Source organism: Castor canadensis, chromosome 13 (genome assembly GCF_047511655.1).
Source record: "Castor canadensis chromosome 13, mCasCan1.hap1v2, whole genome shotgun sequence".
In the NCBI taxonomy this organism is placed as follows: domain Eukaryota; kingdom Metazoa; phylum Chordata; class Mammalia; order Rodentia; family Castoridae; genus Castor; species Castor canadensis.
The window spans coordinates 26853616-26869544 of NC_133398.1; the positions used below are offsets into that span (position 1 = coordinate 26853616).

General features: G+C 39.1%; 1 protein-coding gene across 6 annotated transcripts in view; it reads right to left on the bottom strand.

The window, feature by feature from the left end:
* Positions 1 to 15929, bottom strand: part of Znf462 (zinc finger protein 462) — a 137494-nt gene that overhangs the window by 16175 nt on the left and 105390 nt on the right. For all 6 annotated transcript variants that reach the window (XM_074051319.1, XM_020184359.2, XM_074051322.1 and 3 more), the window contains exons 9-10: positions 15746 to 15882; positions 6467 to 6690 (exon numbers count right to left, since the gene is read on the bottom strand). In XM_074051319.1, coding sequence (XP_073907420.1) covers positions 6467 to 6690; positions 15746 to 15882 — 361 coding nt within the window. The remainder of the gene's footprint in view (positions 1 to 6466; positions 6691 to 15745; positions 15883 to 15929) is intronic.

Below are 15929 nucleotides of genomic sequence, written 5' to 3' on the forward strand. Positions count from 1 at the left end.
TAACCCTTAAGATTACTGTGCACAGTATGTGTTATACTCCATGTTTTAGAGATGAGGGAAACAAAACACAAAACGAGTAAGTGATAAAGTCAGGATTTCGACTCACATCTTCAGATGACACAACTCAGGCTTTTGACATTATGACACAAATCCTTCACAGAAATGTACAATTATTGACAAAATATGTCAAAGCTACCATTCTTATACTGGCTGAGCAAAGGAAAAAAGAAGAACGTAGTCACAATAAGGTTCTGTTACAAAATCTGATGGCCCAGAGTTATGACATCGTCTGAGAAGTTTTCTTCAAAATAAAATCCTTTCTAAGAACAGGAGAAAAGGATCACAGCAATCAAGGACCATAACCATTTTCTTGAGTCAGAATGAGAAGACCAGATTAAGTCAACTCATTTGGAGACTCTCAGCCTAACTCCAGACACAAGTTCTCAAGAAAGACAGGAGAGAGGCAACAGTAAGAGTCTCAGAGCTTTTGTTTTAGGCCAATTGAGCAGTTGCCAATCTTTTGTACATAAAATGTGGAGGTAAAGATGTTGCCACATTTTCTTATTTGAACAAATTGGATGCTTAAAACTTCCTTTTGAAAAGTGATTTCCTAAGCCTCTACTGCAGACTAGGCACTGTTAGATTTCAGAAGGAAAGGCAGGACTGTGCCTTAAGAGAGGGAGAAGAAGTGTCTAGAGTCTTGGAAGTGACAGCATTTGGTTTTGGGCAGGAAAGTGAGTGGACAGTTTCAAAGGTTGAAGATAAAGAACATCTTTGTCTAATGTCTACTTGATAAATGGTGTCTAAAGCTCTTCTTCCAGGCTCATCGCTCTGAAAAATGGTCACACTTCCTACTCATCTAATTCTGCTTTCTCTGTCTCCTCAAGCCCATAAAAGAAACAGATCTATTGCTGACAAATCAAAAAGCAAAACTAACAACAGGAAGGAAGCAGCAATGAAATGACATGACTTCTAGAGAAAACTTCTGCTTACAGAACTCCTTGGAGCACATAAAACTAAAGTTGCTATCATTTAGTTCAGAAATTAAATGCAATTAAAAAATTGTAGCCCAAGGTGTTTTATGATTTCAAGTTGGGAAAGATTCTAAGATTCTGCTTTATTTGTTCTCATTTTCTGGAAACTAATGTTCTATGTGACTTTTTTGACACTGTGGATTTCACAAATCCAGAAAGCTAACAATTTTATTGGAGAACTAAAATGCTCGAGATTCCTCATATTCAGACTGTTCTGCCGTTTCCTCCAAAATGGCAAAGAGTAAAAGATACGTGGTTCTTAAGAGTTCAGCCACCTGAGGCTCCATTTGTATAAAAAATTAAAAACATTTCAAAGTAAATTCAATTAGTGAGTGTGTACTGTCTGAATAGACTATCCTTCTAAATTCAATATACCGAACATGACAATTTTATGAGCAAACTAAGTTAGAGATAATATATTTTTATGTTCCTTAAACTAGCAAAGAGACTTTAAAACCATAAAGAACACTAACAAGGTATTGCATATGTATTTTGTTCCAAAAAAATTATGTGTGGCTTTTGTTTTAAATGTGAGATGTGCAAGGTTTATTTTTCCCAATACTTTTAAGGCTTCTAGAAATGTTCATCTTTAATCAGAATTGTTAATATATGGCATTATTGATAGATATTTCATGTGTGTTGTGTGTGTGTGTGTGTGTGTGAGAGAGAGAGAGAGAGAGAGAGAGAGAGACAGAGAAGGAATGAAGGAAAAGGAAGAGTAGGGAGAGAGACTGAAAGAGAGAATAAAATATAGAATAGCCTTGTAGAGAACCTAGGGAGATCAGAAAAAAGACAGGGAGTCAAAGGATGATAAAATAAAATACCCTGCACTGTTTACTTCAGGTCCTAGGAGATTACACATGATTCCTTGCTCACTGGCACAAGGATAAAGGTCTAGGAGAACAGGATTTTGTTTGTCACCTATAAAATGAGGGTTCTGATTGTCATCTCTTCTCTACTGCACTCTGGCTTCTGAGGATAAACATGGCAGCCTACATCAAGTGCACTTGACATTCTGGTTCTTAAATAGAATGATATATTTGACTTCAAGGACCCTTCCTGCTGTTACCAGTATTCTGTCCAGCCCACAAACCATATACTCCTCCATCTCTAGAGGTGTTCCTGAGGTTTACAACCTTGGCAGGCAGAAGTCAGATGTCCAGCTCTGTTTAATGAACTCCTTAGACTGAAAAAATACATCTATGGTATCTTACAGTATCTTCTATTGATTCTCTCTACTGTACAAAATCACTTAACGCTATTCATGAATGCAATGAGCAATGCATTCAACACAAAGTCTTATGAAAAAAAATAGTAAGCCTTAGCTTAGAACCAACTGCTATGTTTATTCCACATTTTATTTTTGGTAGTTCATATATTAGTTTGGGTCTTGACTACCCCATCAATCTATGGCTGCCAGGGATAAACTTTATAAGAAAAGACTGTAGGAAACTAACATTAACTAAAGATTTATTGTGTGTTTGAGTTTAGGGTATTGAGATATAACTTACCATAAAACTTATCTATTTTAACTGAACAGGTCAATGATTTTTAGTTAATTTATGTATTTGTGCTACCTTCACCCAAGTCGGTTTAAGGACACTTTTACCACTTGGAGAAGTTCCTTCACATCCTTTTACAATCAACCTTCAGCCCCAGGCAACCTCTGAACTGCTTTCTAGCCCTATAGTTTTGCCTTTTCTAGAAATTTCATATAAACAGAATCATACCATATGTAGTCTTTTGTGTTTGGCTTCTGTTCACTCGACACAATCTGAGATTCATCCATGCTGTTAAATGTCAGTAGCTCATTCTTTCTTACTAATGAGTAGTTTTCCATTGCATGGATACAACCACATTTTGTTTATTCATCTATGTTAAGTTAGAGTAGGGTTGCTGGGTCAGACAGTAATTTTATGTTTAACATTTAAACAAAGTGCCAAATTGCTCCAAAGTGGCTATGCCATTTTACTTTCCCGCCAGCAGTGTATGAAAATTCCAGTTTCTTCACATCCTTGCCAACACCTTATCATCATCATTCTTAATTTTTGCCATTCTTTCTGTTGTTTTAATATGTATTTCTCAAGTGGTAAATTATGTTGAACATAATTGGGCTTATTTTCCATTAACATATCCTCTTGGTAAAGTATCTATTCAAGTCTTTTGCTCATTTTAGATTGAGTTGTCTATCTTCTTATTACAGTTTTCTACTATTTTTCTAGAAGTTTTATCATTTTAGCTCTACATTTATGATCAGTTCTGATTGAATTGTTGTGTAGACTGCAGTAAGGACCAAAAGTCATAATTTTCATGTAGAAATCCAGTTCTTCTAGCACTATTTTTTTTTTTTTGTAAAAACACCATTTCCGTATTACCTTGACATCTTTGATGAAAATCAGTTGGACACACATGATAGTCTATGTTTGGAATTTCTCTTCTCCATTAAGGTATGTATCCACTGTTACGTCAGTATCACACTCTCTTAATTACTGCAGCTATTTAGTAAATTTTGAAAGCGAGAAGGATGTGTCTGTCAACTTTGTTCTTCTTCCATACTGTTTAGGTTCTTCTAGGTCATCTGCATTTCCACATCAATTTTAGGATCAGCTTGTCAATTTCTACCTTCCTCCCCTCCAAAAAAAAAATCTTTCTGAGATTTCGATATTGTGTTGGAGCTGTAGATCAGCTTGGGAAGAATTACCAATATTGAATTTTCTAATCCATGAACATAGTATATATTGCAACAATTTAATTCTTTTATTTCTTTCAGCAACACTTTGTAGTTTTCAGTGTACAGTTCTTGTACTTAGGATAAATTTATTAAGTAGCTTGTTCTTTTTAATTTTATTATACATGAAATTGATCTTTAAAAATTTTATTTTCAGGTTGTCCATTATATGTCCTATCTGTCTAATATATAGGAATATAAATGATTTTTATACATTAATCTTATTATGCATCCTTGATAAACTTATTAATGTTCTGGTAGCTTTTTTGGGAATTTATAAGGATCTTCTAATTACAAAGATCACATTGTTTGTGAATAAAACCAGTTATATTTCTTCCTAATTCTCTCATCTTTAAATCCTTTTTGTCTTATAGTCCTTAATTTTTGTATTTGAATTGTTGGCAAACTTCTATACTGCTTTCATGTATGCTGAAATCAGATTTTCATCCTGATGAGTGATCATTTTTGGCTAGTAACTAGTGTCATTGCCTACCAGCTGAAAATTTAGTTTCAACCGTGCTGCCATCTTTATTTACAGAATAGCATTTGGACAATTACTTCAAAATTTTGAGTTGCATTTTACACTCATTACTCAGGAAAAACATAGAAAATGAGAAAGGGAAAGTGCTGCTATAGTAATAAAAATGAGTCTCATTAACTTAATAGCAATTGAGACAAAGATGAAAATCATTAGGAATGCTGAAAGTGGTAATTCTTTAGCCCCAATTAGATGCTCATTGGACTTAATGAGCTGGTCAACCATGAGAAAGAAAAAAATTAAAGAACATAACATGACATAGTAAAAATATAACATTAAAGACTGTTTAAAAACAATTCAATTCACAAATGTTCTGTGGAACATACTGAGTGTCAGAGCAGGGGAAATACAGGACTTCATTTGATCTTACAAACTTTCTGAGAACAGTTTAACAACTAACATTTACAAATCAGAAGACAGACCTACAAATGTAAGTAACTAGCTAAAGCATATACAAAAATGGTGGAGACAGGATTAAAATGCAGATCTTTTTCTTTTTGGCTCCCAAAACTCTAAATTGAGACCCTACTTTCCTGAACAACCCATTTCCCTGGCTCCTATCCCAAAGCTTCAGCCTTCAACCCACTGCTCAGGATACCTCTGGTTCCATTATTTGTATGGTCTCTACCGCTCTCTCAATTTCCCCAGTAACTTATCAGCTACTTGGTCACAAATTGGGGAAGAATTGATCTTTCTGATTTGCTCTGCCCCAAGTTATCAGCCTGAAGACTTGGAAATTATAATAATTAGATGGTTGCATAAATAAGACACAAGTGAATAAGCACAGGACTTGTGGTTTGAAATAAATGATGCTTTCCCCTAGAGTTTGGGTTAGAAATACTCAGGAAACCTGAATAAGAAAACAAGTTTCTAAGTGAGGCAATTCAGGCTTTCCCTCTCTGCTTTCACTTCTGGGCAGACATTAGAAAGCGAATGTACTCCAAAGCAGAAAAGTTGACATAAAATCTCACATGGTAAATAAGACAAAGTTCATCCTCCTCTCTCAACACCACCTAGAAAAATTCTAACCCTTAGATAGATGATTCTGACAAAAATCTTTATAACTTGGATTTGTAAAGCCAGAAAAGAAAAGAAAAGCCTTATTTCTGCTGATGAGGATATAAAGCCAGGATAAGGGAAATTATATCAAAAGCGCTTCTCACTGTGTCTTAAGTGAAGACCTAATAGCTATTTTTGACTTAGTTAACTAGAAAGGATTTTGATAGGCTTTTCCTGTACTTGGGACACTACACGAAACCAGAAATAATGATGTAAGTTTGCAACATGCCAAATAAACCCTGTGTAGTGAGGATGCCTCCTGTGTGGCTTCAATCCTCTGGTTAGCAACCAACCCTTGGAAAAAAATTCTTTCCTCAAGCCTTCCCATTTTATATCTTGTACTAATCTGTTTTTTTTAAATCAATTCCTCTCCCCAAATAAAACATAATCTATAGTCCTCAAAGGTTTAGATATACATAGTGATGACTTTGAAAACCTTTGTAGTTAATTTAAAACAACCTTACAACCTCACAAGGTAAAGGGACATGGAGGCCTTTGTATCAGATAGAGTAGGGGCTGGCAACTGTGGGCCCACATCTTGTCGCTTTTTTGGTAAATAAAGTTTTATTGGAACACAGCTGTGTTTGTTCATTTATGTATTGTCTACCTCTGTTTTCTTTCTATAATGCCAAACTTGAATAATTGCCACTGAAGTCACATTTGGCCTGCAATGCCTACAATATTTATTCTCTGTCCTCTACAGAAGATCTGCCAACCCTTGTGATTACACATTTAAAATAAGATGGAAATATACTGCTGTCAGAAAAAAAAGCAAGATTTTATGCACATCATAAACAAAGTCATGTAAAAACAAATGAAAACAGGTATAGGAAAGATACCAAAAATGTCAAGTAGTAAAGATTTTGGTGGTAGACTTAAGGGTGATTTCCCCTCTACCATCTACATATTATAATTTTCTAAAATGACCTTACATTATATATAATTCTTTTATTATAGAAAAACTAAATTTTGCTTTAAAAATGATTTTGGTTCACGTCTTTGTCCTGAACACAGTGGGTGGGATTAAATTCACCTGTCTCCTAGCTTGGCCCCTCCCCATGGGAGTGCTGAGGGGATGGAGGGAGGCAGGAAGTCCTGGGTAAGTACCTTATGCTCATCCCGAAGGTGAGTGTCCAGTTCCTCTGTGTGCTTGGTCTCATAGTAGCAGAGCTGGCATTTGTAAGGTTTCAGTTCATTGTGCTTTTCTATGTGTTGCTGGAGGCTCTCGTCACTGGAGCAGGTGAAGGTACACTTATCACAGCGGAAAACTACTCCCTGCAAGTATTTTGACAGTTTGGAACGGCATACTTCAATGGGGACAACTCGCTCTTCTGTGGAAACAAATTGAATGGAAAGATGGGCATTTTTACTGACAGTAAGTAGATGTTCTTCCTCAGGAATATAAGAAACTCACCCATTCAGTTTGCTCATGAGTCTGAGTCTGTGAACTGCACATGCAGGCACACTGTCTTTTCCCCAACCCCCAAACCAACATACTCCCCTGGCACAAGTGGGTGTTTGGAAGACCAAAAGCCTTAAAGGACCCATATATAGGTGGGGTAGGCTGAAATGTGCTCACTAATTCCTGAGTGGAGGTGATTCAGGTAGGAAGCAGGAGTGGATGTGGCTGCCATTTGTACCGATATTATGATTATGGATAATAACCATCATCATGTCCCTCTTCCTCAGCAAGTGTTATTGAGGTTGGATTTACAGATGTCTCTAGGGAGAGGAAAGTGACACTAACTGGGCACCTACTATATGTGCCTCCACTGTGTTGGCACTTTCCTCCCAACACTTCCATGAGGCTAGAGTTACTCCCATTTTTAGAAGTAAAACAAGGAATAGTGTTCCAGTAACTCTCTCACAGTCACTGAAGCTGGCAAAGCTGAGATGCAAATCCATTATTGCTGCATTTCTAATCCCATTTCAATTTCTACTTTGCAGATATTCTCAAGGAGACTCTTCCTTGTCCACAAACCAAGGAAATCCCTAATCATAGCTCCAAAGAGCTCACAAATGAAATGGTTGCAGGCCATATCCAGAGGGAAATGGGGGCCACACAGGAGACATAGATTTGTTCATTTGCAGACAATCTGTAATCTGATTTTCACAAGGGAAAAAAAAAAAAAAACTAGAAGAGGGAGAGAGAGGATTTGGGTGCCTTTCCTGGTAACATACCAAATGCTGTAGGGCTGGAAATGTGTGTGCTTGTTTATTTTGCACTCTCTCACCCTTGTTTAACTGCTCAAATTAAATTTCACACCAGTCTGCCCAGAGTATCAGCGCACGCGCCAGATATCCATAACTGGGATAAAATTAAAATCTGTGCTATTTATGCAAGAATCAAATATAGCGTGTGTTTTCATGCTGTGTCTAGATTTCAGAAGACTCTGAAAGTTTACAAGTGGACACACACAACATATACTTATATTATTTAGAAATAGCAGTGTATTATTAAATCTAGAAAGCATGATTTATTCTCAGAGTCACTGAGTGGCAGTGTTTCTAGGGCACATCTTTTGTGTGCTGATGCGACTAGCTCCTCCAGTCTACCCTTTGCCGTTGGCTTGTGTCTGGACCCTGGGGAATTTCCCCCACCCTCTATATGGCTTAGTCTCAACCACAGTGTTCTAACTGCAGGGCAGACACTGCCTTGGGAGCCCTTGAATGTAGTGATTCATTGGCCAGCAAAATGCTGGGCAGAGGAAGCGTGGAGGGGGGTGTCTGCAACATACTCCCCAGAGCGCTAATGCATATGTTATTTTCCCTATACAAAGAGTCAGTTGCTTATTTAGAAATATAAATATTTTTAAACCAAAGTATAGCAGACAGCTAAGAAACACATGATTATAATGTAATCCACACATTTTCTTAGAATAGCAAATGTTTAACAGTCTTCTAAACCATTCAATTCCACAGATTGGTGTAAACGGAGGAAAAATGCTTTGGCGTAAACTAGTGAGTCTTAAGGAGCCTGTGCTAGAATATTCTATTCTTCTAGCCCAGGGTTGCTCAATAGAGGCATGAGTGACATTTTTGGAGCTGGGCAATTCTTCGTCGTGGGGGCTGTCCTGTGGATTGTATGGTGTTTATCAGCGTCTCTGTCCTCCACCCAGGACACCACTAGCATTCCTTCCTCCACCATCATGACGACCAAAACTGCTTGCAGACTAATACACCCTAGGGGAAGGAAGATTGACCCCATTTGAGAACCACTGTCCTAAATAAAGTTCCCAGCATGAACCACACTGCTCTGCATAAGGTAGACCTGAATGAGCAAGCTGGTTCCCAGGACATAGGTTGGGGGTAGCAGGCTAAACGAGGAGCCCAGACCACACATTAGGGCCTGGAGTTCACCAAGAAGGCTGACATGAACTTCTGGCACCTTCTTTGAATCCACCGCCCCCTTGCTCTCTCTACATTTGTTCCTGATTTATATCTTGTCATGTCTACTGCTTCTTATTCTTCTGTTCCTCTGGCCTGGATCTGTCAACCTCAGTTGAGATGGAGAACGGCTGGGCATAATTTTCCATAGAAATGATGCCCCAGACGCCTTGAGGACCTTGAGGACGGTCATTCAGTCACTCTCTAGTCTTCACTTCCATGGTAAATAATCGGTTCTCTCAGACCTTTTTAAAATAGGTGTCCTTTTCAAATCCTTTACCACCTTAGGTAGTTTTATTTGCAGTTTTCAATATTACTATGTGTATCTAAGTGAATTTTACACAAAGTTATGAGTGCTGAGAATAATGCCTGGAGTTCAAATAATAATTCAATTAAACAAAAGTACAATTTATTAAGTGCTCACTATGCTTGAAGCTCTGTTAGGATTTTCTTCAGTTTGTTGATGTGAAAACTGGGAAGTAATAAGTTGAATTTCTTTCTCAAAGTCACCATCTCTAGTTGAGCACAAAGTTGTAACCTGAAAACATGGAGTTGACTTTGTCCTGAGCGCTTCTCCTCCACCCCTGCTAAGAACTCTCTGGGAACATTCAGTCTTTAATCTTAATATATGTATTTATTTTAATATTTTTAAACATGCAAAGCTACAGATTTTGAGGGCAACCACTTCTATCTGAATGTCTTTCAAGCATTTTCTGGAATTGTTAAAGGCCATTTCCCTGTTTGCTTGCTATGAAGTGCGATACTTCCCATTTCCAAACTAAGACATTACAAATGGACCACACTGCTTACTTATTGGGATTTTTACTAGGATTATAATTTTAGGAAAAAGTTAACTTTTTCTTCTTTCTAAAACAAAACTAAGACTGGGAAAAACCAAAACAAAACGAGATAAAGTTTGACAGGTAGGCAAATGACCGACAGGCACCTGAATGAGGTTATTCATTCCTGGAGCAAATGAAAGACAAAATATTAAAGACTGGAATGTTTCCAGGTATCGGCTGGGTCATGCATTGGCTATAGAAGCTCAGTGCTTAGGCTTTTTCTACAGGAGCAGTGACAACTGTGGGTCTTTCTTGACTTCACACCTCTCAAAATTACCTTGGGTAAGAAATCAAGAACTGAATCACTCTCATTGTGAGTCAGCCTCCGGCACTGGCTGCAAAAATATTATGACTTCATCAATTTGACTCCAAGATGGATTGTGTCTCTCATCTCCTACTGCTCAAAAGATGCCTGGTGCTGCAGAGATATATAAAACCCAAGAGACTGGACCCCAGAGAAACGCCACACCAAAGCACCTGTGTCCTGAGGTGCAGGCAGAGCTGCCTCCAGAGCTCAGTGGCAAAACCTGCAGAGTTGTAACTATAGAAGGGTCACTTCTGCTCAAATCATCTAAACTTACACAACTGTGGAGTCCAGAATCACCAAATAAAATCAATTCCTGAAAGGCGAATGGCAACATACATGGGTTTTCTTCCCATAACATACCAAGTGTAAATGAAGCAGGGAAAAGTTTGAAAGTCCTTCATGCCAACAAACTTTGTACATAAGTTATCATCCCAGAGGACTGAGTTTTTCTCTGGACCAAACCAAAGTCCTACTTACTACTCTTTGCTGGCCAAATAACTGACAAATGGTTGAATATTAGAGAATGCCATAAGAAAATAACAGTATTATTTTCAAAACCATCCTAAAATGAGACAACAAATAGATACACACAAACACAAGCAAACAAGCTCCTGGTAAGTTTTGATATTAGTCAGGCTAATATCGTCTTGATATCATCTAATATCATCTTGATAATAAGCAAAGGTATTTGGTGAGAGCCAAAAAGGAAAGGGACCATAGAATTTCATTGAATAAAAGAAAGACTGGTAGTCAAACTGCAGATTTGTTTTCCAGAATAAAAAATGACCCTGATTAAGTAAATTAGAGGAGATAACTTCCATCTTGACTCCCACCTACAAGGCTGTGTTACATTTGGCATTTGTCAACTCATTAGAAAACAGAAACAGTTCACATGCCAATTGGAGACCAGTAGCAGTGATTACACAGCTACATAATTGCAATACAAATATTTAGTTAAACGGTGTTTCATTCCTAAAATTAACTCATGTGCCATTTTCCAGGCTCAGTATAGGATGGAAGATACATATAGGTGAAGCTCTCTATACAAGGATTCCCATGGTGATGAATTCAACTAAGAGTCACTCATGAAAATGTTTATTGTCTTTCTTCTTATTAAAGTTTAAGTTCCTTTAGTGCACAAACCTTGCCTGACTTCTTATGGTAGTATTGCCCTCAAACTTTAAAACACTGCTAGCATTTGGTAGGTGTTCAACAAATCATTGTTCAAATGAAAACTTGTCCAAAGTCCTATCCCCAATACTGTCCTTGAAACCAAAGTCTCAGGGCTCACTTTGATTTGAAAGTCCACAGTTCCTGAAAGATGTAAGTCTACCAATTCCTTGCTTCAGTCTTTGCTAAATTCATATTTAACAGGTGTCTTATGGCTGTCTACTGAGTAAGGTTTAAACTTCTACATTAGTCTCCAAACCCTCCATAATTTGGCAAGAACATACTGTTTTTTAAAAGCATTTTATTGGTTTATAATAGTTGTACAGGGCTTTTATTCTGACGTTTCCATATATGCATACAATATACCCCAGTTTGGTTCATACCCTCCATTGCAAAACAAACTTCTCTAATATGCCTCTTATTCTCCTCAGGCCCCCAGAATGGTCAGATGGCATTCTGTAATCAGGTCTTTTTTCCACTGAACTCAGTGGTGTATTAAATTGTTCCTTCCTCCAAGTAGTGGGTTGAATAGTGTCTACCTGGAACCTCAGAATGTGACTTTATTGGGACTTAAGGTCTTTGCAGATGTAATTAAGATGAGGTCACATTGGATTAGGGTGGGCCCTAAATTCACTGAGCTGTTCTCATTAGTGAAGGCACAGAGACCCTCATACGGGGAATGAGATCATGAGAAGAAGGAAGCAGATGTTGGATTGAGGCTGCTACAAGCTACAAATGCCAAGAAGTGCCAAGGACTCCTGGGAGTCATCAAAAACTAGGATGAATCAAGGAAGGATTCTCTCTTGAGCCTTCAGAGGAAACACAGCCCCGCTGATACCTGATTTCATACTTTTAGCCTCTAGGACTGTGAGACAATACATCATTTTAAGCTATCCAGTTGGTAACCATGCATTATAGTAGTCCTAGGAAATTAATATCCCATATTAAGTCTTTCCTTTCTGTTGAAATCTTATCATGGCTCAGTTTCAAAGCCACCCTTGTGTACTACCTTTCTTTGCTCATACAGCAATACAACCCCTAAACCTTTCATTACTTGCTGTCTTGGATATACTATGCATATGTTCATCTCCTCAAGGATGGCAGGCAATGGGTCTTATGTACCCCATCAGGCCAAACAACCAAGCAGCGTATGGCATGAAACAAGCAAATAATGAATGTTTGCTGAACGCATGAACAAACAATAAGATCCCCTTTGCCACGGCCAACACAAATTGCTGTTTAGTTCTTACTCAGATTTCCCAGAGTGGAGTGGATTCTCCTCCCTTTTCTGCCTACCTAAATATATTAATATGCCCGGACTAACTAAATAAATAAATAAGGAAATAAATAAATAAAAATGGAAAACTATTCTCTCTGGTAGTAATATCTGTCTCAGGACCAGCTCAGAAGTTGTTTTCCTTGCTTTTTCATCCCAAGGATTTTAATTAACCAAGGCATCAGTAAGATCTCATGCTGGAGACTGTAGAGTCTGAAGATGTTTATTCATCCGCAAAGCACTAAGTGCACAGGTTTTAAAAGCAGCCACACCTGTTATTCTGAGATCAGCCCCAGCATAGACAACTGGCCCTATCTGCTGACATGTCATAACCAGCTTCCCACTGAGCTGCCATTGAGTTCAGATGGACACCAAAGCCATACAGGAAGACAGATGGCAGATTCAGCTGTCCTGGTCCCTCACCTCTCATCCCACAGATAATTCTGTCTTCAGACCCAGTTAACTCGCCACTAGAACACTCAACAAGGTGACACCACCTTCCCAAGGGTGGTTGGTGCCTGTGGTTCATGTCAGGGGTTGTAGGTCAGACACATCTGGGTTCTGATCCCAGTTGGGTTGCTTTGGTGTTAGGCAGGTTGCTCAGTTTTTCCTTTCTGAACTTGACATTTTTCTGCCTTGTCATCAGGGATAGCAGTCGCATCTACCAGGTAGGGTTTTGTAAAACACTCTGCGCAGTGCCTATGGCCTAATGGTTGTTATTGTTATGTTATCGTTGCCACTATTAATCCTCAAATGATCATGTTTATTTCAGTTTTTTTGGGGGGGCAATATTGGGTTTTGAATTCAGGGCCTTGAGCTTGCTAGGCAGACATCCATCACTTGAACCATACCTCCAACACTCATGTTCATTTCAGACTGCAGCTTTCTGACCTTGGTTAGGACAATATTTAGAAAATCATCTCCAGAAGTGAAGAGAAGAGATTAAACCAGTGATGTGTAATATGATGGAGCATGAGATTAAAAGACTGGGGTTGTCTCAGCTTCATTGTTTAGGGGTTGGGTGACTTTGATGAAGTTATTCCAGTTCTCATTGGCCCTTGAGGAGCTTATAACAGGTTGAACACCCCAAATCTGAACTCTAAAACTTTTTGAGCATCAACAATCAAACTCAAAAAGTTCTGGATTTTCATGCACTTTGTATGTTTGGATTAGGTAAAATCTATGCAAATAGCCCAAAATCTGAAAAATTTCAGAATCTGAAACACATCTGGTCCCAAGCATTTTGGATAAAGGATGCTCAAGCTGTTCTGTATTTATGGTGGGCACAATATGTACTCCAGTAGGGAGCCCACTGGAGAAATCCCTTTCTCATTTCAGTGTCTAGGATTCCTGAAAATTTTCTGAACACTTCAAAAATGTTTAACAAACACTCAACATCCAACTGATTCTGTTCATTTGCATGGTAGGCAGGGATCTCAGGGCCAAATCTGCAGGTCATTGCTAACATTGAGCAGTACAGGGTCCCTAGGGTCCCCTGTACTCTCAGTTGCACTTTCTACTGGTTGTGCTTTATTTTGCGTTTGCTTTAATTTCCTCATTTGTTTTAATCTTATAGCTCTGCAGGAATGTCTTTAAGCTACCTTAAATCCTTGGTGAAATGAAGCAGACCACAAATAAATACACTAAATTAAAAAACAAAAACAAGATAACACATTGTCTCTCAGCCTCAAGCTTCACATACAGAAAAACAGGAATCCAAGTGACAGTGTTGTTGGCCACAACAGTGAAAGACAAAGTGACTGCCTGTAAGCAGCTATTTGTCAAGTATTCCTGGCCTTCATGTTGAATCGCTCTTTGTCTTTCCCTTCTTGAATTCTCAGCTCAGAGAAGGAAAGACACTGAACTTGTCAGGCATCAAACCTATGATCCCATCAGGACCAAAATAGAAAAAAAAGGAAACCTACCACAGACAATGAGGACTCACCATTTCTGTTCACTCAGCACCAGTACCACTGATGGCCTTCACCCAAGCAAGGATGGGGCACAGAGCCACTGCAACACATGGGCTAGGGGGACCAGAAGCCAGGTGACTGAGGCGGAACAACAGGCGGGACTGCTTGGGCCAAGACTTCCTGCCTAAATGTTGCCACACTGCTTTCCCCAACTTGCAGGTGAAGTTCCAGCCAGCAACCATCTCATATCTCATTAGAGTGAGATAGGGAGGAGGGGAACCTGAGCAGCTACACGTGGAGCCTTTTATGGGGTTTGCAGCAGACAAAGTGTGCTGGCCAAAGGTAGTGGCTCAGGCAAAACACACACTTCTTTACAAATGCCCCCCAAACACCCAGCATTTCAGAGTGAACAACATTTCAGCAGGAGAGCAGGGGATACACATTGCTTTTGAGGTAAATACTGAAAAGCTATCTGAGGTTAGAGGCAAAGGAGTGATGATAGGAAGTAAGAGGACAAATGAAAGGCAGAGAGAGAAGAGATGAAGAAGAAATGAAATGACCAAAAGAAGATGGAAACAGCAAATGAAACTAACAGTGGGTATTCCAGTAATTTTTTTCCACCCACTTGCAGCTTGGGGCTTTTCAGGACAAAGCAGGTTCTACCTTCCAATGCAAAGGAAGCCCATTGTTTAACAACATTGGCCAAGAGAACTCTCAGCTCTAAGAAAAACAGTGAGTTGGATGTGATGGAGCACGTCTGTAATCCCAGCACTCAGGAAGCTGAGGCCAGAGGATTCATGAGTTTAAGGCCAGCCTGGGCTATATAGAGAGATCCTGTCTCAACAGATCAAAAAGCCAAAATAAACAAAAAAAACCACAAAACAAAAACAACTCAGGTGGACTGAAAAGAAATATTCCTGCTTATTAGTGGGAACCAGCATTTATGTACTGATCTTTATGTACCTGTTGCAGAACTCTACTAACTCACGGGTGTCACCATCTCTTTACAGAGAGGTTAAATACAGTCAGATTCAAAACCTAACTCTCAATCCAACACCCAATTCATGGGCTCTCTAACTTTTATGTTTTAGAATTCTTTCCCCCTGTTCATTTCAAGGGAAATTCTGTGTTCTGGTACAGAAGTCATCATTTTGATCTTTCTCCAAAGATTTGCTCAGAACCATGAGCCCTCCAAATTTTTCACTTTACTTCACTGCCCATTTTGGTTCTTATTCCTTCCTTCCTTAGGCACATTCTTTGCAGGGTTGTGGGTGGGAAAGTCCCTCCCCTAGGGAAGCCCTAGGAAGGGTTCACTGGAGGAAATTCTGTCAGTCAGTATTTCTATCCTATTGGCTGTCACAGTGCCTTCAGGAACAGGGACCAGGGCAGAAGTAGTGTGACTGTGGTCCTGAGACAGCATTTGTAGGTTGCCACCACACTTCTTCCCACCAGCACCCCAGAGAAACTGAGTCAAGAAGCTGCTAAGCTTACCTCGGTGCAGCACGATGTGATCGATCATGTTGCGTTTGTATTTGGTGTGATAGAGACAGAGAGGGCAGCGGAGGTCTTTGGGGCCCTCCTCAGGAACGGCCGAATGCCCAGCTTCCACATGCATAGTAAAAGCAGATCTGCAACAGAGGGTGGGGGCGGAGGCCATGAGTGTGACAAAACATTC